Source organism: Xyrauchen texanus, chromosome 24, assembly GCF_025860055.1.
Source record: "Xyrauchen texanus isolate HMW12.3.18 chromosome 24, RBS_HiC_50CHRs, whole genome shotgun sequence".
Taxonomy (NCBI): Eukaryota; Metazoa; Chordata; class Actinopteri; order Cypriniformes; family Catostomidae; genus Xyrauchen; species Xyrauchen texanus.
In genome coordinates, this window is record NC_068299.1 from 13,334,877 (window position 1) to 13,361,409 (window position 26,533).

A 26,533-nucleotide genomic window follows, 5' to 3' on the forward strand; every position below is an offset into this window, starting at 1 on the left:
TTCAGGGTTAACAATTATTTCTTGTGAGTAACACTGGACTGATCTGCTACAAATGCTTCAAATATAAATCCTTTGAATTCAATAACATTTTTTACATTTGTATAATACATTAACATAATGTGAAACCAAATTATTGGCATAGCAGATCTTGCACACTGTGTAATATAGGGTATTAATTGATGGTTTGTACTCCTAAGATCATCTCAAAGACACTATCTGAACTACTGATCTTTTATAGTGTCTAGTAGTGTGTTGGTTTGGATCTGCCATGTAACATTATGAGTAAAGGATTTGATGACACATTTCAGTAAAGAAACTCGGTTAAAATTAAAATAGCAGACTCATACAGTCAGCCAGGTTAGCTATAAAGCTAATGATTAGGGCACTCTACAAATGGACAATTATACGCTGTTGACATTTAACAAGACACATGTTTACAATCACAGTATTCCCCTGATGGCGTCCATTTCTTTAAGAGTTTGCGTGCGGCCTTGGAGCTTATCTGTGAATGCTTTTTTTTATTATTATTTTTTTTGTGTGTGTGTGAAACTCCTTAAATTATTTGTCGATCTCATTCAATTTATTTGTGAACCAACTTTCCATTTGTATGTTAATATGCAACAATTACATCTCCATATTAATTGCGCCTCTGAAATGGCTTACTATGTCTATTAAAGAAGGTCAGCTAGACAATTGGTGGCGCTGTAGCAATGAGGTAACGTTGTGATATCTGAGCAGTTCAGGGATATGGGCGTTTCTCATTGAGTGGCAAATATTGTGATCTAATAACGTTTCCGAATAGTACATACAGGTGTCTTCCTGCATGGGGCGTTTGGTGGCTCAAATAGCCAAATCTCTATGCAAATCTCAGTTGTTATTTTATCTGTACACGAAATTTGTATTCTTTTACATCAGTTCAATCAAGCATTGTTAGCTGACATATAGGTGAAAATACGCCCAGGTAATCTACATAAAATAACGAAATAAATGCCCAGTTGAGTCATTATAAACGAATATAAACAACTTCAGCTCAGAAAAATAGAGGGTACACCGATAGGGCCATTCACACCGGAAATGTTAAAGCGTCCGTCTGCGCAGTATTTCAATAGTTTTTCTGTGTAAACAAGTGGTTTTTTGCTTCCTTTGCAGAAGCGCCGCTTTTTAAGACAGTGACGCGTTTTTTGTGCCAAGTTAAAAAGAACGTCAACTTTGAAAAGTGCGTCTCGAGACGCCTGCGGTCAGTCATATACGTTGCGCTGCGTCTAGCTTTTTAGCACAAGAACAAGCTCGGTCTGAACGACACCTTACAATGCCGTTGAAGTGACTACTTCAGCAATCTTGACGATACTTTGCAAAAAGTCGCTCTTAAATATAAATTAAATTAAAAATCCACAGTAAAGAGTAAAAATAAGAAACTTGTCATCTAGACCCACCGTACCTGACCAATTAGAGACAAGGTCTGGGCCACTAAGCCCCGCCCATTTGTAAATCATTTTTCATGCTAGAATTGCCCTTCTACCCACTTATTTCTTAGATTTTTTTTCTGGACATTCTTTATTTTCAAAGGGAACGCGTGACCAGATCAGAGGAAAAACATTGAACATTTAAGTGTTTTACTGACCGTGGCATTATTTGTATACCTTCAGCGGATAGAAGATCATTATTATCAGCAGCCTTGATCCTAAGACACCCAATTTCGTAAGTCTTATTCAATAATTGAGTAAATGTAAAGCAATTCATGTATTTTCCAGCCGGCCATCTGGTTGAAGTGGTCGCATGTGAATGCAATGGGTCTGGTTCAATATAAAATGTTGGATTTAATATGGAAAGCCAGTTGCTTTGATCTCTTGATGCAGAACAGAGGTGGAATCATGCAAACGAGGTCTTGGTTGTTTTGGAGCAGAAACTGCAGCCTGCAGAGATACTGTACCTTGAGTATTTACTACATGAGTTGGCTTTTTAATTGTCATTACACCATTAAAGACTACCTCATGATTTGTCCTCTATAAACAGATTTTCCATTATGAGTGCAATCATTGCTCAGTAGAGTTACAATGACTTTGCATGGCCAGATACTTATTTTTTTCTGTGGAACTGACTTAATCTATCTCATAGATCAGTGTATCAGCAGAAGATGTCATTCCCTCCACACCTGAATCCGATACCCCAGTTACCCCCTGGCATTTCTGCCGCCACACAGTTTGCAGGATTTCCCACCACTGTCCCTACAAGTACGTCACAACGATAAGATTGAGAATGAATTCATCTCTATTTTCTCTTAACAAATCTTAGAATTATTCTGCAGTTTCATAATCATAGCTTTGGTGAGCTGATTTAGTGAATTGTAGCCATAGTTCTTTGATAGATAATTTTCTCACAATCATGCCATCCCAGATAACTCAAAGATTTTTAGAAGAATATTTCAGTGAATGTTTACCAACATTGTGAAGCTCCAAAAAGCACATAAATTCATGAAACAAATCTTTCCTACTCCAGTATTTAAAGCCATGTCTTCTGAAGTGATATGATGGGCGTGGGTGAGAAACCAATAAAGAATATAGAGAAATCAATAATGAAGTCCTTTATTGATATAAATTCTCCTCCCTGCCCAATAGTATATGTATGAAGAATGCGAATCGCCAAAAACTAAAGGAAGAAGAATCTAAAAGTGAAAGTGGAGATTTATAGTAAAAAATAAATTAATTATTGATCTGTATCTCACACCACTTAATATATCGCATCTGAAGATATGGATTAAACCACTGGAGTGGTATGGATTACTTTGTCTTATGCTGCGTTTGTATGCTTTTGGAGAATAAAAGTTCTGGCCACCATTCACTGACATTATAGGGACATACAGAGCTAAAATATTATTCTAAAAATCGTTGTTTGTGTTCTGCTGAAGAAAGAAAGTCATACACATCTGGGATGTCATGAGGGTGAGTAAATGATGAGAGAATTTTCATTTTTGGGTGAACTATTCCTTTAATATTTATTGTCTGGATTTTCAATAGCAAATTAACACTGACAGTACAGTTTAGTTTAGGTAACTGGAAGTAAAGATTGTATTAAATGCTAAGGGGAAATGAAAAAAATCTGAATTACAGAGTCCATCTTATTTAACAATATAAACAGTACAGCTGCATTAGAGTTTATTTATGTTTATAAATATTTATTTTAATTTTATTTTTTTGTCCGTTCAGCTAGTCCAATTCTTCCAATGCATGTGGGAATGATGCCTCCTTCCCCAGCGGTATGTACTGAGAGTTCTGAATCATAAATTGGGTTCCTGGGTACAGATACTTGAGAATCAGGCTTCATATAACTACTATAAGTATGTAATGTCTTAACTGGTACTAACGAAATGTAATTTTATTTTATTGAACACTCCACAGGTTTTGGTAACAACTACAGTGCCATTAGTTCAAAAGCCAATGGGGCAGACTAGGGAGGCTTTTGCCACCCGTACCAAGGAGCCAGACGAAGGTACAGGTGCCATCACAGGGCCGACCACCACTGTGTTTGTAGGAGACATCTCAGAAAAGGCCTCTGACATGCTGGTGCGGCAGCTGTTGGCGGTGAGTACTGTATATGTTATTCAGAAAGTGCTTTAACAAAAAGCTTTACTTCTGTTCTCATAGACCTGTATCATTAGCTCGCTAAGCAAAGTGTCGCTTAGTGTTTTCTTGACAGCGGGTCACAAATTAAGTTTGGTCCTTATTGTCCTTCTCTTCTACAGAAATGTGGTTTGGTCCTCAGCTGGAAAAGAGTCCAGGGGGCTTCTGGAAAACTGCAAGGTAAAAAGTAAGACTATAATAATCCTCTGTTTTAAGCCTGTCAGATCCTGGGGGCTGGGTAGCTCAGCGAGTATTGACACTGACTACCACCCCTGGAGTCACAAGTTCGAATCCAGGGCATGCTGAGTGACTCCAGCCAGGTCTCCTAAGCAACCAAATTGTCTCAGTTGCTAGGGAGGGTATAGTCACATGGGGTAACCTCTCGTGGCCGCAATTAGGGGTTCTTGCTCTCAGTGGGCCGTACGGTAAGTTGTGCATGGATTGCGGAGAGTAGCATGTGCCTCCACATGCTTTGAGTCTCAGCAGAGTCATGCACAGCGAGCCACGTGATAAGATGTGTGGATTGACTTTCTCAAAAGCAGAGGCAACTGAGACTTGTCCTCTGCCACCCAGATTGAGGTGAGTAACCGCATCACCACGTGGAATAACTAAGTAGTAGGAATTGGGCATCCCTGTTTACACCTGATATTACTATATGTATGGGGTGATCCGATCACATGTTGTCAGACGAGACATCTCGCTGTTTAAACCTGGTCGCTTAAATGGTAATCTGGTAATCAGAAGGACACTGGCTCAAAACCCACAGCCACCACCATTGTGTCCTTGAGCTAGGCACTTAACTCCAGGTTGCTCCAGGGGGATTGTCCCTGTAATAAGGGCTCTGTAAGTCACTTTGGATAAAAGTGTCTGCCAAATGCATAACTGTAAATGTAAATGCATCTGCTGTGACCATAGATGGTCTCTGTTTAATGACGGCATGCATCAATCACTATGTCAGTGTTTTAGTGCATGATAATAAACTGCAAAAAAGTCATAAAAGACAAAGAAAGCACAAATTAAACTGGCACGCTGTTTCTTCGAGATGCAGTAAAAATGTAATCTAAGCACAAACACAAAAACTCGTTATTTTAGTGAAGTATCTGTATTAAAGGAGCTTCAGATGTTCGTGCTTGTCATCTGTTTCTCTGAATTTTTTATATCAGACACACTGAAACAGATCTGTGAAGTTTTCAAGTGCTATTGTATGTATAGGCGGAAATCTCGGGGGGGTCAGGACCTCCCCATCTGAGGGTTGTCCCCCCCTAAAATATCATTAAAATATGTGTATTGTATATAATATAATGATATATTCTTAAAATAATTGTTTTTAAGAAATAAAATAATACAAATGCAAATGGGGCAACAACAAAAAAACCCTTGGTGTCCCCTTCAAAAATTGCTCTTGAGAATTGTTATGTTTATTGTCCCCCCCCCCAACATTTTGATGAAATTTTCGCCCCTGATTGTATGTATCTGTTTTTTCCCCACGATTGGACGGTTATTTCCTTTTAAAGTTTAAACCCTTGTTTTAGTGCAGCACTTGATTGACAGGTGAGGGTTGGAGCTTTACTGCTGTTCAGGACGCAATCAGGACAGATTAGCGTTTACACCTCAAATGCAACGTGGTCCCATATGTTTTTGACAACCTCTGCATGTGGTTTTTGTGATCTGATCACAAAACGTTTTAGACCACGTTTACACCTGTATTTTAGTGCTGACCACCAAAACTCATCTTAATAACAGGTGTAAACTGGATCTCATTCTTCTGTCATACAACCTAGTCTTAAAACATCTTATTGGTGAGCTTTAGCTATGTCATCTTTTTTAACAGACTTTTATTTTGTAGTTTGATTACCAATGCCTTGAAGTAGGTTTAACTTAATGTAGGTTAATGACGGGATGTTAGTTTTAAAGGACCCTTATTCAGGATTTTTTTCTCATTATGATTCAACTTGTAAATATGGGCTTTCTTATATTCTTTGTCTTTTTGTGTTCTTTGCTCTGTTCTCACGGAAAAGAACAAACAATAATTTTTACTTCCATATTTTTCAATTAATATTCGACCCGATAATGTGACCCATGTTAAACTTTACCTGTGTTTGTGTGTAGCATTTGGTTTTTGTGAGTACAAAGAGCCGGAATCCACTCTGAGAGCTCTCCGACTGCTTCATGGGCTGCAAGTGGGAGATAAGAAGGTACTTGTGAAGGTGGATGCAAAGACCAAAGCTCTGCTTGACACCTGGAAGGCCAATCAGAAGAGACCAAACGGGGTAAATGGGCCTCTATGAAGCTGAACTGCTATCAATACATTACTCTATATCCTTAGAGGAGTATGTAATGTAATACAAAAACATGTACCCCATACAGGCCCATCTGTCTGGAGAAGATGCGACAGATGAAGAGGTTCTGGATGAGGAGACAAAGCGGTGTGATCAGATGGTGAAGGGTGCTATCGACGGTCTGATCCGGGAGTATTCCAGTGAGCTCACAGCCTCCTCACAGGATGCTGAAGCCCATCAACGCAAGAAACGCAGAGAGAAGAAAGAGGTAGTTTTACTGTCACCATGGTTACCGTGTTGACCTGAAAGCCCTGTCATAGTCTCATAACTTTAAACTGGGCTTTTCCAGAAAGTTCCACTTAAAGATGTAATTTGGGCAATTTTTGGACCACTAATGCTCATTATTGCTCTTAAAATTCCTTTTCTACTGCGGATTGTTTTTTTGTGGTTTAATCTATCTACGGAAATCTCTCTGGTCTAATCTGTTTTTTTGTTTTGTTTTTCTCAGAATGATATTAATGCCATGGAGATGGAGGATGACAAGCGAGATCTGATTTCTAGAGAGATTAGCAAATTCAGAGACACCCACAAGGTAACACACTTTTTTCAAGAGAGGCTCTTTCTCCCTCTCTTAGTCTGTGGACTGAAGATGGCCACATCTAGAGTACTCTATACCCACATGATTGTGACTGACACTTTTCAAATACCTGAATAAAGGACCTTAAATACACACAATTAAATCAGTTGTATCACATTGCATAGTCTGAACATTGAGTCTAAATCAAGAAGCAACACTTTAGACGTTCATTACGAATAATAATGTCTCCCTAGAATTGTTTCTCCCACCCATCTCCGCATAAGGTCTAACAAGAGAGACTTTTATATGTCAGGCAATAGCTTTAGGAAAAAAAGATTTTTGAAAAGGTTGTATCTAAAGAGCGAGAGAGTGAGAGAGCGAGAGATGGTAAAAACACTAGCGTTTTTCTCTGAGTGGGAAACAATGGCAGCAAGACCTGTTCAGGCTAGATATACCACAAAAAAGTGCATGAACAAATCTGTAATCCTCCCTCTAAAGCTAATCTGTTCATTAAACCCCACCGTTACGGTAGAGGTCATATGGTGACTAAAGCAAGATGAATCTCAGAGCTTTGGAAAAAGTTGCTGGAATAGAGCATGTAAGTATGAGACTCCATTTCTACTCTACATATGTTGGGCGCCCCCTTCTGGAGGATCTGCAAAGGTGCAACTGGCTCTGGGCCTCAGAAATGCTGCACTTCACTTTTGACACACTAGTGTTAAAAATGACCTGCTGAAATACAACAAACCTGTAACTGTTCTAGCAACAAATTACTTGATTAACCACAATTGTGATTGGAAAGTGCTGTGTACGCAGAGCTGAGTGAAGCTTTGTGGGTCCTCTTTGTCCAAAAGCGTTTTGGTGAGAAATGCATTACTGACTAACCACTGCAGTATTTTTCACTGCAGTCTGAGTGAGGGGGAGGGGAGGGGGGCCCTTTCACAGCACGTGCAGAAATGAAGAATTTTCAGGTAAGATCATCATATTTCTTTTAGTTTTTTCCCCTGTCTCTCTTTGTTTCTATCTCTTGCTTTTGTGTTTGTGTTGCTGATATATTGTTGACAGGTTTAATCTGCTGATCCCTGAATGTGTGTAGCATCTGCTGCTCTGCATATCCTTTATCCCAATGTTAGAAAAGATCCCTGAGCATTTTATTCTGATCTTTAAAGTTTGTACGGCACATTTCATCATGGATAGTTTTGTGAACCTGTCACGATATATTGTAGACTTTACAAAAGAGACTGTTTGTTGAGGGCAATTAAAAACTATACTGAACCAGACAGCAACCTGCATGTTACGAATTAGTGCAGCAAAGTCCTGAAACTCATTTTACACACAGTGAAGGTATTTACATAGTAGTCATTGCAGCTAAAAAAATTATAAAGAATAGCAGTCCGTTTAAATCCAAGGGTCAGAGAGGGCTAGGCAAATGGGAGACAATGGGACTTTTTGGCACAAGTGAAACAAAAAACATAAAAGAACAAAAAATTAATTACATCCATCCATCTGCAGCTGCTTGTGTCCAGGTTGAGGTGCCAACAGACTAAAGCTGTGCCCTCTCTTGGGCAGTGGTGGCTCAGTGGTTGAGGCTCAGGGTTACTGACCAGAAGGTCGGGGGTTCAAGTCCCAGCACCACCAAGACGCCACTGTTGGGCCCTTGAGCAAGGCACTTAACTCCAGGTTGCTCTGGGGGGATTGTCCCTGTAATAAGTGCACTTATCGCTTAGTGCAATAAGTGCACTAAGTGCACTAAGTGCAGTAAGTCGCTTTGGATAAAAGCGTCTGCCAAATGCATAAATGTTAATGTAAATGAATAAACTCTGTGTTGACATTGTGCAACATGTGTGTCTGTAATTTTTCCAAAACATGCACAGACAGCCTGCATCATTATTTCTGTCATAGTTTCTTTTTTCAACCGTCTTTTTTTTATTTTCTTCAGACAAAATCAGTACACCGACAACAAAACTGATTGTGAAAAATGTTGTGATCACTCCTAATTTCACTGCACGATTTATGTTAGAAAACATATTTCTTCGCTGTCGGCCAGGAATGCCTCTTGGACAAAGATCTTGTATTGTGCACCTCTTCTGTGTTCTGTCGTGTTGTATGTGTGCTGCTATGACAAGAAGGCGACAGATAACAAGAAACCTTGTTCTGTAATGTGAGCAGTATAGCCAATCAGGTAGTCTGACAGTCGTGTACTGAGAGTGAGCTTAAGCAGGACCGCCCCTATGTCCTTTTCCCCCGGGAACGTCCTCCACCTCTTCCTGGGGGATCCCAAGGTTTTCCCAGAGATATAATCTCTTCTGCGTGTTCTGAGTCTGCCCCGGGTCTGTCTCCTCCCAGTTGGACATGCGTGGAAATCCTCCCTAATAAGGCACCCATGGGGCATCCTGACCAGATGCCTGAACCCCCTCAACTGGCCCCTTTCAATGCGCCGAAGCTATTGGGCATTCCAACATTGGGAGAAAAGGGAATTAATTTTTTTTTTATCAAATATAGTTTTCATTCCGTTTTACATGGCCATTTAATAATAATTATACAAAGAACTGTCCAAACCAGTGTTAATTCAGAGGTAAGTTCATTAAAATTAAACTTTAGATTTGAGATCTTTGGCTCAAAAAGTTTGAAATGAATGTCACAATCCCACTCCTTTTTATACTCCTCTTTTTGTCCTGCTTCTCTCTTTTTTTTGTCTGTTTATCCTTGCATCTCTACTTTTCTCTGCATTGACCATTCAGAGCTGAGAGTTTGTAAAGAAAACATTTAGTGAAGCAGGCATTGCCAAACTATTTATTTTTGTTTGTTAGTTTATTCTGTAGCCTCTCTGTCTTTGAATGGTCAGTGTCTGTTTATTTGTTTATGTTTACATTTGTTGGGTCAGCTTAGGCCTGAAGGACAACAGAAGACGACGCTTGGGTGAGACTCCACCTCTCTGATTTCATTCATTTTGCCAAAGTCAATGTACTTTGATGGAATACAGTGAATAACAATTTGTTGAAATTTCTCTGCAAAGCTGCTCTGCAAATAAATCAGTGAATGAATATGATGAACCTTGCTTTTAAATCTTATGTGAGTTATGAAAGAAATACACTGACTTTTTTTGGTAAGGAGTAGGAATGTCAAAGTACCAGTACTTTGGTGCCAAGTTGATAACAGGCCTTGCAGTATAAATGCAGCCTAATAGACCTGCCACTGTCTATTATGTTGTTCATATTATTCAAAATGTTTTTTTTAAAGAACAAGAGAAAACATTCACTGTTCATTATTTATATCAATGTTCTTTATTACTGATTATTTACTTGTATAACTGTTTGAAAATTTTTTTGATGCAATGTTTACTTATTTGAGAAACACTTGCTAATGCTACATGCTAATGTTTTAAATTAATTTCATAAATAAGTTTAACCTTCTAAAAAATGTGTGTGTTTAATAGCATAATAGTTTTCGCTGTGGTGTCATAATTGTATAAAGAATAGTGAAATTTCACTAATTATGGTATTTGAATGCTGAAATTTAACATGACATGGTTTTATTATTGCAGAGAAATAAGAAATATTGTTGTTTTCTTAACAGTCATTTTTTAAGAACTGCTGATATCCGAGATTCCACTAATATCATGGGTAGAAGGATGAATGTAATGTTTTTATGGGAGAGGAATACCGTGTGTGCATCTGTTTGAATGTAAGTGTTTGTTAGTGTCTACGTCACAAACATCATCTCATTTTAATCGTACTGAGACACTCGCTTTGAAGCTCAGTCTGTTTCCAGGGAGATTGTAAAACTTTGCCCTTGTTATATAAGTGTGTTCTCACGCTGATGTGAACTAATGTCTCTCTTTCCCCATCGGAACCCTGCAGAAACTGGAGGAGGAGAAGGTGAGAGAACGACAGCAGACTGAGACGGAGGGGAGAGACAGGGACAAAGAGAGGGAACGAGAGAAAGAGCGACGTGATCGGGAGAGGGAAAAGGAGAGAGAGAGGCAGAAGGAGAGAGATAAGGAGCGAGAGAGAGAGCGAGACCGTGATCGCGAAAGAACGAAGGAGAAAGAGTGGGAAAAGGAGAGAAGTCGTGATCAAAGTAAAGACAGAAGCAGATCAAGGTGGGTATGACCAGATTTCTTAAAGAAATGAAAATTGACCCCATTTACCGTCCAATAATTATTTTATCCAATAATATTTTTTCACAATCCATTCAAACCTTAATAAATGGATAAGCTCAATTCACGCCCTATATTTTTTTCCATGTACTATTTCATTTAGAAATGTCACATCAGCTAAAATGTCGAGCATGCTGTTCATGTCAATGATGCCAACGCTTGCAAGAAAACAAAAGAATAGTGTCAGATGTTACAACAATGTCATTGCTGTCAGTTACACTTTGAATGAACGTTGTTGAACATTTGGTCAGTTTAACCGGTGTCAAATTTTCAAATTTGAATCTAACATTTCTTGAAAAGCATGGCACACATAAGGCTGAAATCATCTTCCAAATTAAGTCTTTTTGTTAAGCGGTGCCGAATGAATTATTGAAATTTAAAGGAATATAGTTCACCCAAAAATTAAAATTCTCTCATAATTTACTCTCCCTCATGCCATTCCAGATGTGTAACTCTTTCTTCTGCTGAACACAAACAAATATGTTTAAAAGAACATCTTAGTTCTGTAGGTCCATACAATACAAGTGAATGGTGGCCAAAAATTTGAAGCTCCAAAAGCACATAAAGGCAGCAAAAAAGTAATCCATACAATACCAGTGGTTAAATCCCAGTCTTCAGAAGCGATATGATAATGTGTGGGTGAGAAACAGATTGATATTTAAGTATTTTTTTTTTACTATAAATGTCCACTTTCACCAGCCCTCCAAAGCACCTTCTTCTCTCCTTAGAGTTCTTATTCTTTTGTTTTGTCTTTATGAATATTGCAACATACTGGGCAGGGACGAGAATTTATAGTAAAAAAGGACTTAAATATTGATCTGTTTCTCACCCACACCTTTCATATCACTTCTGAAGACATGGATTAAACCACTGGAGTCTTATGGATTATTTTTATTCTGCCTGTATGTGCTTTTTGGAGCTTAAACGTTCGGGTCATCAATCACTTGCATTGTATGGACCTACATTGCTGAGATATAAAATCTTTGTTTGTGTTCTGCTGAAGATATAATGTCATACACATCTGGGATGGCATGAGGGTGAGTAAATCATAAGAGAATTTTCACTTTTGGGTCAACTATTCCTTTAATACTTAGGGTTAGGGGAACATTTGAGAATTTTACAGAATGTTTGTCTAGAATGTTCCTCTTCCTTTTGTAGGTGTTGTTTATCTTTTGCAAGTAGAGTAATTGCTAGTTTTAATGTTGTGTGGGCGCATTTGTGCTTTGAAGGGAGAGGAGTCGAGAAGAGAAGAAAAAAGTGCAAGAGGAGGATGAGGAGGAGGCGTACGAACGGCGCAAGCTAGAGAGGAAGCTACGTGAAAAGGAGGCAGCCTATCAGGAGGTTTGGAATCTTTAACATTTAAAAGATATTATGGATAACAGGATTTTTGAAATAAGAATTTGATCCACTATGTACACATTCTCTAAAATACATGATCATATTCTAGTGCAAACACTAACCCTCTGGAGTCCACCCGGCCCTTTTATGGAAACTATGCTGCAAAGACAGGGCATACGTAATGTGTCAAAACTATGCGCACATTATCATATGACCGGCCACATTTACTGTATAGATCCATGTCTATTCAGTATTCAGAAGCTTGACCTGCCCAATAATGAACAGGAACTACATTGGTAGGTTTTGCATACAAAGAGTTTTCCAGTTATGCAGGATTCCTTTAAGCCAGCGCCACACCAGCAGACTCAAAACAACTCTATTATGGCTGATTTGCTGACTGTTTTGCTGAGATCTGTCTCTCTTCTGTCAGAGGTATGACACACTTGCCGATAAAGAATGGCTGAGTGGTGACACATACAGTACCAACTCACCACAGCTCTCTCTCTGTGATTCTCTGTCACTTGGAGCTCGCCAAATTAACAGAAGTAGTTCAGTGTGAGCATAACCAATTGTAATAGTGATTTAGGATGTGATTCATGGAGTAACTTTAACTTGTGAAAGTGTTTGATTGTGTATTTAAATCCTCGAGGCTTGTCATAGAACGTGTTTGTCCATATGCAGCTTTTAGTGAGTAAAGAAATTGCGTTCAATTAAAAAAAAAACTGCTGTGTCTCAGTTTTCTGATTTCATTAGTAATTTTAGTGGAAAAACGCTTGGCGACAGAATCACTTTAGAATTCATTCAGCGTTTGTGATGAAATGCAGCTGCAGTTGAGAGAAAAACATTCAGGTCAGCTTGATGTCTTGTCAGTTCTTCAGTAAAAGTACTTTTACATTGACATTTATGCATTTAGCAGTCGCTTTTATCCAAAGCGACTTACAGTGCACATATTACAGCGACAATCCCCACGGAGCAACCTGGAGTTAAGTGCCTTGTTCAAGAACACAATGGTGGTGGCTGTAGGGATCAAACCAGCAACCTTCTGATTACCAGCTCAGCGCTTTAGCCCACTACGCCACCACCACAAGCTCATTGTTCACTTATGAGAGCACAAGACCTCGCCTCAGCGACATTACGATTTTTTCAAGCAAGCTTGATGTGTGTTTTCAGTTTTTATAGCCATTAGCACAGCAGGGAGTCCCAACAGTTAAGTCAAGTGATTTATGGCCTCCCACTGACAGATGACAATACACACTCCAGCTCTCACCTACTGGCCAGCGATTATGTAAATTAAGTTCACACCTGAAAAGCATTGGAAAAATCGGTTAGTGTGGTGCAGGCTTTACAAAGGGAATTCTTGAAGGCATAGCTTGTAACAAAAAACATTGTTTTATTCCAAGGATCAGAGAGAGTGGAAAATGGTCATGTAAAACGGAATGAATCCCCTTTTCTCCCAATGTTGGAATGCCCAATTCCCACTGCTTTAGTTGGACTTTGTGGTAGCGCGGTTACTCACCTCAATCCGGGTTGCGGAGGACAAGTCTCTGTTGCCTCCGCTTCTGAGACCATCAATCTGCGCATCTTATCATGTGGCTCGATGTGCATAACACCATGTAGAGGCTCACGCTAAACTCTGCGATCCACGCACAATTTATCACATGCCCCATTGAGAGCAAGAACCTCTTAATCGTGACCACTAGCAACCGGGCCAAATTGTTTGCTTAGGATACCTGGGTTGAGTCACTTAGAACACCTGGATTAAAACTCATGACTCCAGGGGTGGTAGTCAGCATCAATACTGTATGCTTTTTTTTTAATTGTTTTTGGTGCAAGAAACATTGATAAAAATTTTAAGTGTACTTTATGTGGCATTATAGAGAACTGCTCTGTGGTGTCCTATTTCTAGATCATCTGTCCTCCTTTATTCTTAAATGCAGGACAAACAGAACTACATTTAAAGCAAAGTACGATACTGTGCATTTTGTTTTTCACAGCGCCTGAAGAATTGGGAGATTAGAGAGAGGAAAAAATCAAGGGATTATAGTAAAGAAGAAGAGAGAGAGGAGGAAAGACACAGAGAGATGGTATGAATTGATAAAACTGCCATTCCAAGTACTTGAAAGCACTGTATTTTGTGGAATGATGCATGGAAACTTTGTATGTGTTCTGCAGACTAAAGAAGCCAAGCGCTTGAAAGAGTTCCTGGAAGATTATGATGATGACAGAGACGATCCCAAATACTACAGGTACACACCCAAGTTCACAATGCTGCCCATTTAGATAAAGTTGTACAATTTTACATTTTACATTGTGCTACTTACTAAAATATTCTGAATAATGAAGTATGTACTCTTATTGTGGATAAGAAAGATAATATATCTCACTCCCTCTATCATGCTTTTCTTCCTCTTTCTCTCTCAGGGGCAGTGCGTTGCAGAAACGATTGAGAGACAGAGAGCAAGAGCTAGAATTAGATGAGAGAAACAGAAAGAGAGAGAAAGATGAACTGGAGGAGATCAGGCAGAGACTTTTAGCAGAGGGACACCCAGACCCTGATGCTGAACTTCAGAGGGTACTTGTGTGTGTGGGCTTATGTCTGCATTCGTGTGTGTATCTTAGTTTGTGACTGTGTTTCTGTCCTACAGATAGAGCAGGAGGCCGTGAGAGAGCGCCAGCCTTCTCTAAAGCAGGAGCAGATTGAAGAGGTGCTGCATATCTCCTCCGAGGAGCCTCAGCGAAAGGGATGCACAGAGCAGGAGGCGTACTCAGACAATAACGTCTCAGACCGAGAGGAAGATGAGGACGAAGACGATGACAGAGAGGATAAGCCAAGTTTGAAGCCCACGCTCCGACCTATTACCACAGCATCCTCCGTCTCTTCTGCCAGCGGCAGTGCCACCCCCCTAACAACTGGCAGCGAATCACCACACTGCGTCAACACTCTACACGAGAACTCTTCACATGAGGCCCCGCCCACAGAGGAGCAAAGGTCTAAAATAGGCCTCAGTCTCAAACTGGGTATGTGTGGTACTAAAGTCTAATTTCTTTCTGCAAGAAACTAACATAGAGTACAAAAATGTGAAAGATGATTTATTTAATTCATTATTCAATTATGTATTTCTATTCAAATTCAAAAGGAAGATATTTCATTGTAATTGAGTTCAACATTTTGTTCCTTTGAGTGTGTAAATTCTGCGCCACTAGTTGCATCTAACAGAATTGCAACGTTGGCTCAACCATAAGTGTGAGTTTTGAGTAGAACATCCTGTCTTTATAAACGTTAGGAGATGGGGTAGTGTTTTAAACTTGTCTGAAATGTCATTACAGTGCTTGCAATAAATATAACCGACAACGATGATGTCGTCAATCGTAATATTTGTATACTGATTTGCGATAGGTTTTCTATCTTACATCTATTTGCTCAGACAGAACCAAAGCCTAAAACTCAAGCTTACCAAAATAATTAAACACGATTTTGTTTTGCCTTGTAAGCACTGGTATTTCCTACAGGAATCACAAAGCTAGTTCTTTTTGGTTCTGCTAGTGGTGTAGAAAAAAAAAAACATTAAACAGCTTAAAACTGCACTCTGTCTGTCTTCCTCTTAGGCGCTGCAGGCAGTCCTAAAATGCCCCAGGCAGTAAGACGAAAGGCTCTTGCTGCAGTGGACAGCGTCTTTAATAAGTTTGATGATGAGGAAGCAGAGGAAGCACCCAAGAAGAGAAAGCTGGTACCTTTAGATTACAATGAGGATGAGAGGGGAGGCCTGAGCCTGGATGAGGCAGAGGTCACAGCATCACGGCCTGGTATTAACACAGAAGAGAAACAAAAACATATAAAGAGTCTGATTGAGAAAATCCCCACAGTCAAACAAGAGCTGTTTAGCTATCCACTGGACTGGAACATGGTGGACTCGGTGAGAGAGAAAGAGAGATCCTACTGTGTACAAAAGCTAAATCTGAAGTCACAGTTTATTCTTGCTCTACTGAATAGGGTGTTTAGTAGATGTGTGTGTATGGAATGCATTGATGACTCTTTTTTTTCCACACAGATATTGATGGACAGGAGAATCCGCCCATGGATTAATAAAAAAATTATAGAGTACATTGGAGAGGAGGAGGCCACACTAGTTGACTATGTCTGTTCTAAGGTGTGTATTGGTGTATATGGGTTGGTATGTAGTATGGTCTCCTTTGTCGGTTTTAGTGTGTGATCTGTGTTGTTGCAGGTTATGGCTCACAGCACACCAGAGGGAATTCTGGATGATGTTGCCATGGTAAGTAGCACGTTTAAAGATAGTTGCATGCTTGAGCTAAAATTGTGTGAATATCACAAAAGCTCTCAAGAACAATTGTGGGTCATATTTTTTTTCTCAAAAGTAAATTATATTTATGTTTTGCTTGAAGAAAATAAATTAAGATGCTTTGCATTGTTACATCATTTTCATGACAGTTATGCATATCCCATCCCAATTCTCATTACCGTAATGCAAAAGACTCATTATTACACAAAAAATATATCATTTAAATTGTAAAATATTTTTACATCATGGTAGTATAAATAAATAAATAGTTTAATAATTCTTCAGCTAAAATTGTATTTCAGTATTGTATAATTAATAGTCAATTATTACTGAATTATTAATAGAGCAAAAATATATTATTAATACAGTAAATACATGCATTACAGTAAAGAAAATCACTGTTGACAATTATTTAAATTGTAAAAAAACCTCAAGTAAACATCTCAATATTTTATTATAATGAGCCTTTAAAGGAAAAAATGTTCTTGATTGTCAGAAAAATAATGTCACAATGCAAAAAATAGGCTGCATTTGCTTTAAGGAAAATATAATTTATAATTTTTTTCTTTTGATTTTTGTGGGGAAATGTGATCTGGACATGAGTTTGTGAGATTTGCCCCATTACTGTGTAAATAATCAGCGATGTTTGTGTGTTTTCCTGCAGGTACTGGATGAGGAGGCAGAAGTGTTTATAGTGAAAATGTGGAGACTTCTGATCTACGAAACCGAGGCCAAGAAAACTGGCCTGGTGAAATAACATGGAGCGCTGAGCTGAACTGAGAGGGATAGAAACGATTAGGAGAGAGGATAGTTACCTTGCATCTCTCTCCTACTTTTAGAGCCTTTAAATTACAGTATGTTGGGTGCACGCCACAGAGATACAGACAGCTGCACTTCCATTCTTCCTATATTCTGCAGGAGATTAACTGCACAGCTACTGATGTGTCTGTGTGTGCATGTGTAAAGCCCTGTCAATGTATGTGTTTGTGTCTGGGTTCCAGTAAGGCAATTACAGTGGAACTGAATGGGGGCCAATCCGTAAACGTTAAAATACTCACTGTTTAAAAAGTATAGCGAAAAGACATAAACAGTATGCGTGTTAACATGATTTAGTGTGATAAAATAGTTTACTAACCTTTTCAGTTTAATGTTATATCCAGTGTTAAAACTTTGTTGCCATGACGATGTAACAGCATAAACCATAAAACAACTGTAAAAAAAATACAATTGAAACAACTTTACAGCTCAAATAATACAAAAGAGCTTATGTAAGTGGATTTTTATAATTATAATAAGCTTTACGTTTCTGCCTTTTAAACCCTCCAAACACTGGCCTCAATCACTTCCATTATAAGTGCCTCACTGTAACCCAGATATTAGTTTTTTTAAAGAAAAGGAGGGATGAGTAAAATGTTTTTGTGGTTAACATTATGCCACAAATGTGTTCAACTGAGCTTAACTTGTTTTGAACCAGGACTATTCCTGTAATGTCCAGATAAAACAGAGAGTCTAGTTTGGTGGGCTGTTTTCCTTTTGATATATATATTTTATTGTTGTCTTAATTCACTTTGATTTTGTTATTCAATTATCTTCTTTTTTCAAATCTGTGGACAGCCAAGTTCAATCAGTTTTTCTTTAATTATTTAAACAAATTCAGTTCGGTTTTACTGTCTAGCGGCCTCATTACAAGCTAGTATGAAGTCATTATAGTGCCCTGTATTTACAAAACCACTGTAAACAGGCTGAGTGAAGTCTGTGATATGTGATTTTCTGGTGTACTTTGCACATACTAGCCCAGTTGAAGATTTGTTTCCATGGTGATTGATTTGACTTTGAAATATTAAAATGTTTGATTTTCTAGAGACGCTGCATATTTTTGCTCCTTTCATCTCACTTCACATTTATAGATTTAAAATCTAATATGCTTACAAGTTGAGATTTTACACTTATGCTGACCACAATAGTTAACTCATTTTATTAGAAATATTCAATTCTGTGCTTGAATGCAGTGCAAAAACATAAATGTTTTGTAAAAATGTATAATAACACCATATAATGCATTTTAATAGCCTATTAATTAATATGCTTATGAGATCATTACATTTATAAGAATAAATATGAAGTATTATTATTATTATTATTATTATTATTATTATTTAATATTACAATGACTTTTAATTACTGGTATATACAATATCAGCATGAAAGTATTTAAATGGATAAGCTTTGAAAGAGAATTTGGACCTGAACCTATTAAACTTATACTTCTTTCAGACATTGGTTTCTTCAACTGTGGCCAAATGAATGGCATATATAGCCTATACTGTAATTCTATTCAAATGACTAGGGGTGGCGCAAATAGCCTGAGATTCAGGTTTTCAGTGGCAGCCTCTCCCCGACAAGCAGTGGAAAAGTGAAATGTCGAGTGATTAGACTAATAAACTATCAAATGCACTTGTATTTATTGTTTTTACGTTCTTTGTGTGAACAGACCCATGATAATTATTTAAATCTTAATGGAAATATATTTACTTTTTGACATCTGTAAATACTGTAGTAACTCGAGGTGGGTGAAGTGAACTCAACTGGAAGAAACTATTGATTATTTTTTGCTCAAAAGAGTTGGTAAATGGGTTGGAAAGGGCAGGAAATAACAGGAGAGATAAAGAGGGGGTTGCGCAGGGAGGAGGGGGAGACCTGTTACTGCTGTGCCAACTGTGCGCTTTCACTGCGCCAAAGCGCACAGAAACGTTTTCTGCTGAAATCAAAATATCATTTTACTGATTATTTTTCTTATCAAAGAATTTACACACACAAAAGAAAAAGAAAGAAAATAATATGTATTTTACTCTTCAGTATGAAGTCAATCCGCATTAATTTTTGATATTAGAGGATCCTGCGTCTCCATGCGTATTATTTCGTCAAACTGCCCATTTCTAACATTTGATGCGATTTAAATGTTTTGACACTGGAACTGCGAGGATGTGGACGTTACCGAGGACCCGGTTCGCGCACTGTAACGGATCGTCGAATAGCGAGGAGACCGAAATCGCCGTAAATATCGGCGGTGTGCGGCTGGTGCTATGCGGAGACATTTTGAACCGCTATCCGGAAAGCAGGCTCGCCGAACTTGTGAACAGTTCACCTCGGAGTTTTGATGTCATTTCATCACTTTGCGACGATTACGACCCTGGGAAAAGAGAATTCTACTTTGACAGAGACCCTGACTCTTTTAAATGCATCATAGAAGTGTACTACTTTGGAGAGATCCATATGAAGAGAGGAATCTGCCCGATTTGTTTTATCAAAGAAATGGAGTTCTGGAAGATTGACTTGAGCTACTTGGACGAATGCTGTAAGAGTAACTTGAACGAGAAGGAGGAAGAGTTGGCAGAGATTGCGGACAAGGTGAAACTGATCCTTGATGATCTGGAATGTGACCCTGCCATGAGTCGCACAGAGAGGTGGCAGAAGTTCATTTGGAAATTCATGGAGAAGCCGGATTCCTCGCTACCCGCACGCGTAATTGCCGTCTTGTCCTTCCTCCTCATTTTAGTGTCATCTGTCGTAATGTGTCTCGGGACTATACCGGACCTCCAGGTTGAGGATTCCGAAGGGAACCGCGTTGAGCACCCGACCCTGGACGCTATTGAGACGGCTTGCATCGGTTGGTTCACGGTGGAGTACGTGCTGCGCCTCGCATCCTCCCCAAACAAGTTGCGCTTCTCTCTTTCCTTCATGAACATTGTAGACTTCATGGCCATCATGCCCTTCTATGTAGTGCTGATTCTCACATTTCTCGGCACGGCAATGATGGAGCTTGCCAATGTGCAGCAGGCGGTGCAGGCGCTCCGCATCATGCGCATTGCGCGGATCTTCAAGCTGGCGCGCCATTCATCTGGACTGCAAACTCTTACCTACGCGCTAAAACGCAGCTTCAAGGAGCTGGGACTGCTCCTTATGTACATGGGAGTGGGCATCTTCGTGTTTTCAGCCCTCGCGTACACAATGGAGCAGAGCCATCCGGAGACGCTGTTCAGAAGCATCCCTCAGTCCTTCTGGTGGGCCATCATCACCATGACCACCGTCGGCTATGGGGACATCTACCCAAAGACCACCCTGGGCCGGTGTAACGCGGCCATTAGCTTTTTGTGCGGGGTGATCGCCATAGCGCTACCCATACACCCCATCATCAACAATTTCGTCATCTATTACAACAAGCAGAAGGTGCTCGAGACCGCCGCCAAGCACGAGCTGGAACTCATGGAGCTACGGTCGCTCGAGCTTGCAGTAAAAATCGCCTCGCGCAAGTCTGACGCGACCGAGAGACCGTGGGAAGGTGCCATGCGCGCATCGCGTAGCGACACATTCATCCATCTCCTTTCGGGAGCGCACGGGACTGAGAGGGACTCCGTGAAGAAAAGTCTGACTTAGGACAAAAATAAAAGAAACTCGAAAGGCACTTTAGGTTTTACAAGAGGTTGCGTAACCATTGTCATTTGTGTGCTATAAACCGTTGTGCTGAATCGTCCAGAGAGTTTGGAATGTAACAGTCAAGCTGCTTGTGTTGTTTTCCTGGACGTCATTTTCTTGATGCGTGAAAAAAAATCTCTTTAGTGTTATTTTGTCTTAATTAAATAAAATGCATGTCAAACTCTACAAGCGTATGCATTTCGCCCCAAAATATTTACATCTTAAGTTCAGATAGGGTGTATTAGGGCAATCTGTACAAGATCTGTTATGTACATTTGTGCTAAACAAGAAATTGAAGTTGATTAACATTGCTGTAAAAGTGTGTTGGCTTGTGATAAAGTCTAATTTGTAAGTCTAAGTTTTAGGGTGTCAAAAGTTCCAAATATTCACACATACCCTAAATCCACCCTATCATATGTAACTGTATATATAGCCTATATATAGCCCTATAGCCCATTGCAAAATAGGCTACCTAAATTGCAGGTTGTATTGGTTGCCATGAAGCTGCAAGATTCTTGTGAACATCAACAGCCCACATTTTTAAAATAGCTTTGTTTTATTACATTCATGAGGTCTTCCCTCTTGTACATCCCTTTCCTTGTCTTACTTCTCTGCTTGGCTGAAGGTAGAAAGAGTAAGAAAGATGGACTGCTTGATTGCAGAGCTACAGGTGAGTCTTTCCTTCCAAGCACTCTTCTTAACATTAAATTCACACAGCCTTCTTTTTTTTTTTTTTTGTACTCTTCTTAAGCTGTCTCATACTCTTTTTCTCTCACTCTCTGACTCTCTGGTTTAGGGTTGTATACTCCACACTCTCCCCAAGCAATATTTTCCCCTCTTTCTGGTTTGAGTAAAAGCAATCTTTGGCAGTTCCTACTATGCAGTGCATTTTCATGTCCCCATCATAAATGTCTTAAACTATTATTCCGGGTTCAGTACAAGTTAAGCTCAATTGACATAATTTGTGGAATAATGTTGATTACCACAAAAATGTATTTTGACCCGTCCGTACTTTTTCTAAAAAAAAAAAAAAGGTGCAAAAATCAGGGTTTCAGTGAGGCACTTACAATGGGAGTGAATTGGGTAAATTTTTGGAGGGTTTAAAAACAGAAGTGTGAAGCTAATACTTTTATAAAAGCACTTAAATTACTTCCTCTGTCAAAACTCATGTATTTTTTGAGCTGTTACGTTGTTTAAATTGAAATATTTACAGTCGTTTTAGGGTTTGTTCACATTAAATCGTCATGGCAACGAATTTGTTAAATTGGCCATAACTTAACACAGTAACTGTTAGTAATTTTATCCCGCTTATATCTTGTTAACACATATTGTTTACGTCTTTTGGATATGCTTTTGAAACAATAAGTATTTTAACGTTTATGCATTGGCCCCATTCACTTCCATGGTTAGTGCCTCACTGGAACCCAGATTTGTGCTTTGTTTTTAAAGAAAAGAGGGGCTAGTTAAAAAATATTTTTGTGGTAATCAATATCATACCACAAATGCTGTTGATTGAGCTTAACTTGTATTAAAGGTGAAAAAATCTTTTAATATAATTGGATAAAATATTAAACTATCCATCTTGTTAGTCTTTTACAATATTCCTTTCACCAACAAAAGACTAGTAGACTAATTGAGCTGTTCAGGCTGTAGTTTAAAAACCCAGAAGAGAATCAGCATTTTTGAGCCATGGGTTCCCTCTGGATTTTTCTATGGGTTTTAAGTGTGGTAGCTCTGGATTTATGAGTAAAACAAGGTCTGTGGTAAACAATACTTTAAGATACTTGGACGTTTTTTTCTACAATATTAGACACAGCCATTCACCAATTGTGAATTTTGAAGCCACTTTATGTTGTAGAGCAAAACGAATATCTAAAAATACAATTTGTATATACAAAAAAAAACTTGAATATACAAAACAAAAGTACATTCAATTAATGTTTTCCACATACCTTTTACTCATAAATTGAAAAACCCCAATATAGAAACCCATTGGAAATTCCTATTAAAACCCCCCAATATAGAAACCCATGATGAATTATACTTCCAGGTTCGCCTACAAATTGACGCCATGGCTGGTCAGCTCTGACACCATACTCCAGGAAGTCATTTTGGAGGGAAAAACAGCTCAAACTTAAATTTTAGCCCTGGATTTCATGAATTCTGTGATGTTTTGTGGTATTAAATGGTTTGTCTTACTTTAAAACATTCCATCCTGTTTGAAAAAATTATATACATTTGTATTATTTTATCATCAAAAAAATCTAGTTTTTAAAGATTGATTACAAATATCAAAGTTGACACCTAAATGTGAGCTTACTTTCAATTCCCCCCTGAGCAATGACTAATGGGAAGCCTAAATTATTTCCTTCAATTTAGGCTTCCCATTGTTTAAATAAGTAAGAATTAATTAACTTTAAGATGCTCTAAATGATGTTAGACGTCATTGAACTTCCATTAAATCAAGTTACATTAGCAGCTAAACAAGACACTCCCCTTTTCCGAAAACACTGACCTCCAAATAAATGAATGCACCAGACGGTTTGAGATTGCTGTCTTCAGAGATGTAACGGAAGAGTATATCAATGTCACAGGTAAGAAAAATAAAGTTAAAGCGAATGATGTCAGCAAACTGACAGTTACACTGAATTATTACAGGTATTATTATGTTAGTTGTCAGAAGCAACGGAAGAAATAGCGTTAATCTCACAAGGCAAAGTGACAATTCAAACTGATGCGCTCAGATTCCTGCTGCCATATATGGGCTGCCCTATGAACGTGCAGATTGATTGACAGGCAGAAAGCACCTCAAAGTCTTCTGATTGACTAAACAAAAAATATAATCTACAGTCAGTGTCCAATTTTGTTTTCCCCTGCTGTTTACAGAGCCTAGGGCTGTCTCAGAGACAAGTGTGATATTTCAGGGCACCTAGTAAGTTTTTTTGGCATTCCATTGCATAAAAAAGAAAGCACTGACAACATATATATATATATATATAGAGAGAGAGAGAGAGAGAGAGAGAGAGAGAGAGGATACAAACACACACACACTGTACTGTATATATTAAGTTTCAGATTTAAAAATGTAGGCTACTGCATAACTGGGATGACCTTAATACAGGGAATTGTGTGAGAGGTTATAACAACAGGTGTCTTAAAAGAGAGCTGAGATTTAAAAATATTTCTTAATTTTTTCAAAATTTTGCTTCATAATAAGGGAGAGTAGTTGTGTTTCTCTGATTCTTGATTTGTCGTTTCATGTTTTCCATTTCATAAACATTCCAGCACAAATGTTATAATCAGATGAGTCACAGAATCCTCCCAAACATGCAGGAATTTTGTGAAGAGCCACTGTAGGGTAAGAAATAAGAATAGGACCCTCAGCATGATGTGGGCTAGTGACAGTCATGCGGACTGATACTGAGCAGTATTGAAAGAATGTGTGTCTGGTTGTTATATAGAAAAGCATGTCTTCACGACGGGGGGTTCTCACATACACCCTCGAAATGCTCAAACAAGATGGGCGCCCTGGCACTGAAGCGTGGTGAGATAGCTGACACAATTAAGATTTGTGAGCAATATGGATGTTTATCCGTGTGAGTTTGTGAGAAAAATGTAAAGGGTGTTTCTTACAGTTTGGTGTTTAAGTGTTCTAATGTCTATGAAAGTTTATATTGAATATTGTTAATTTAATTTGCTTGCATATACACAGGCTAAGCCCACCATACTAAATCCACCATGTTGGTATTGTCCTTTGACCAGGGTGTTCTTTGACCTATGGCATCCTCAGGTCTTGGTAAACAAGAACAATTAGCATGAGTAACATGAGTAACAACTTTCTTGGTATCTGTAGCACTATACAGTATACTCACAATTCTTCAATATTTGTAATTTTTTTTAATAAGACTTTTTAAATTGATGGCTCCTCAGCTCTTGTGGCCTTTTGGGATAGCAAAGTGTCCACTGGTTGGACATTTAATTTCACCTGAAACAGTACGTCATCCAGGTATTGTTTGACTGTTTTTATTAATACTGCGTATATGGACGTCCTCTCATTTGATATATAATTTGCAAACTGTTGTAACAAAGTTCATTGTCAGACAGATAAATAAGGAAGCGGGAGACGGTTTCCACGATTCACGTTAGTCAGACATTTAATTCTCAACAAATATAAATCACTTTTCAGCTAACACATAACAAAGGATGGCTTTTCAGCATTCACAAATTAAGTTCTGCTTTCAGCATACACAAAACACTCAGTAGCATACACGCAGTAATTACCAGCAAATTAATGCTTCCTCTCTCCCCAGACGGGCGTTCGACCACGCCCACGCCCCAACTCAGTCCAGGAGAGCTGTCAAGTTCATCAATACGAGGCATTGGATATGCGTAAAATTTAGACACTGCATTGACTTTCCTATAATCCACACAGAACCGGACGGAGCCATCACTCTAAGGCACCAGAACCACCGGGCTGGCCCAATCACTGTGGGATTCTTCGATTACACCCATATTGAGCATGGCTTTTCATTCTTCCCGTACTAGCTGCATTTTGTGTTTGGGTGACCGGTAGGGAACACGTCAAAGAATTTTGTTTGCAATCTGGCAACATCCGTACATTGTGATGGTGAGAGGTGGTCTCCACAAGGGTGAACTGATTGGCTTATAGACTCACCTCCAGACTGAGCTCTCTGGAACAACCGTCACCAATGATACAGGGACCGCCCTCTCTAAATGGTTTTAGTTGGTTGAGGTGGTAAATTTGACGTACCCCGCACCTATCCGTATGCAGTACTTCATAGTCAACTTGCCGTGTGACCTCAAAGGGCCCTTGCCAATTTGCGAGTAATTTCGAGGTCGATGTGGGCAGTAATACAATTACTTTAGCTCCCGGCACAAATCCCCGTTGCTGAGCTCCCCTGTTATACAGCTGGAACTGACGTACTTGTGCCAGTAGCAAATTCTCCTGTGATAGATGCCCCAGTGTGTGGAGTTTTGCTCTCAGGTCAAGAACGTATTGAATTTAATTTTTGCTCTGTGTAGGTCCCTCCTCCCAATTTTCCTTCATGACATCTATTACGGCACGGGGCTTAACGCCCATATAACAATACAAACGGGGAAATCCCCATGGAGGCTTACGGGACCTCTCGTACTGCAAATAACAGGGGTTTGAGTCACTTATCCCAATTCCAAGCTTCTTTGTGCATGCATTTACGAATGATATTTTTTAAGGTGCTATTAAATAATTTGACCAAGCAGTCCTTTTGTGGATGGTACACATTTGTCCGAATCGATTTAATACACAATCATTCGAACAGCTTGTGTTGCAAAGTGACATGAAAATAGTGCCCTGATCAGTGAGGATTTCTTTCAGAATCCCCACTTGGGAGATCCAGGTGGCTCTGGACCCACTCCGCTGTCCCCTTTGGCAGTTGTGAGATGAACTGCTCCATCACCACAAGATTGATGACATCACCGACATCGCTGTCTTCCTCAGCCAGCACCCACCGCAAGAAGGTGTCCCGGAGCTGCTGAGCAAAGGCAAATGGGCGGCTGACTTCACTCAGCATAAGGGATCAGAACCACTGGTGGTGCTCTTCTGGACTGCGGCCAACCTGCTGCAGATGGCATTCTTCAACACGGTCTATTCCTGGAGGTTCACGACTGGAAGTTGTGAGGATACGAGCTGTACCTCCCTGGTCAGCAGCGATAGGATCTGCAGCCACGGCCATTTCAGAGCTTTGGCCGTATACTCAAAGAGCTCCAGAAATGCGTCCGGATCATCTTGT

General features: G+C 39.2%; 2 protein-coding genes across 3 annotated transcripts; both read left to right on the forward strand.

Annotated features, from left to right (window-relative positions):
- The first annotated feature begins 1,555 nt into the window (after nucleotides 1–1,555).
- LOC127618271 (RNA-binding protein 25-like) lies at nucleotides 1,556–18,153 on the forward strand. 2 transcript variants are annotated; one of them, XM_052090645.1, is made up of 18 exons: nucleotides 1,556–1,698; nucleotides 2,116–2,231; nucleotides 3,204–3,253; nucleotides 3,396–3,578; nucleotides 3,740–3,797; nucleotides 5,727–5,887; nucleotides 5,985–6,164; nucleotides 6,405–6,488; nucleotides 10,334–10,575; nucleotides 11,862–11,973; nucleotides 13,965–14,054; nucleotides 14,143–14,216; nucleotides 14,392–14,542; nucleotides 14,616–14,988; nucleotides 15,577–15,884; nucleotides 16,020–16,118; nucleotides 16,197–16,244; nucleotides 16,936–18,153. In XM_052090645.1, the coding sequence occupies exons 2-18, from the start codon at nucleotides 2,135–2,137 to the stop codon at nucleotides 17,026–17,028; spliced, it is 2,403 nt and encodes an 800-aa protein (XP_051946605.1). In that variant the 5' UTR covers nucleotides 1,556–1,698; nucleotides 2,116–2,134; the 3' UTR covers nucleotides 17,029–18,153. The 2 variants fall into 2 exon arrangements, with proteins under 2 accessions (XP_051946605.1, XP_051946604.1); XM_052090644.1 differs by having other exon boundaries at nucleotides 1,556–2,231.
- Nucleotides 18,154–19,253: 1,100 nt separating this feature from the next.
- LOC127618280 (potassium voltage-gated channel subfamily F member 1-like) lies at nucleotides 19,254–20,843 on the forward strand. The gene has a single exon (XM_052090657.1). It carries the CDS (start codon nucleotides 19,254–19,256, stop codon nucleotides 20,703–20,705), a length of 1,452 nt encoding a protein of 483 aa, XP_051946617.1. The 3' UTR covers nucleotides 20,706–20,843.
- The last annotated feature ends 5,690 nt before the right edge of the window (nucleotides 20,844–26,533 follow it).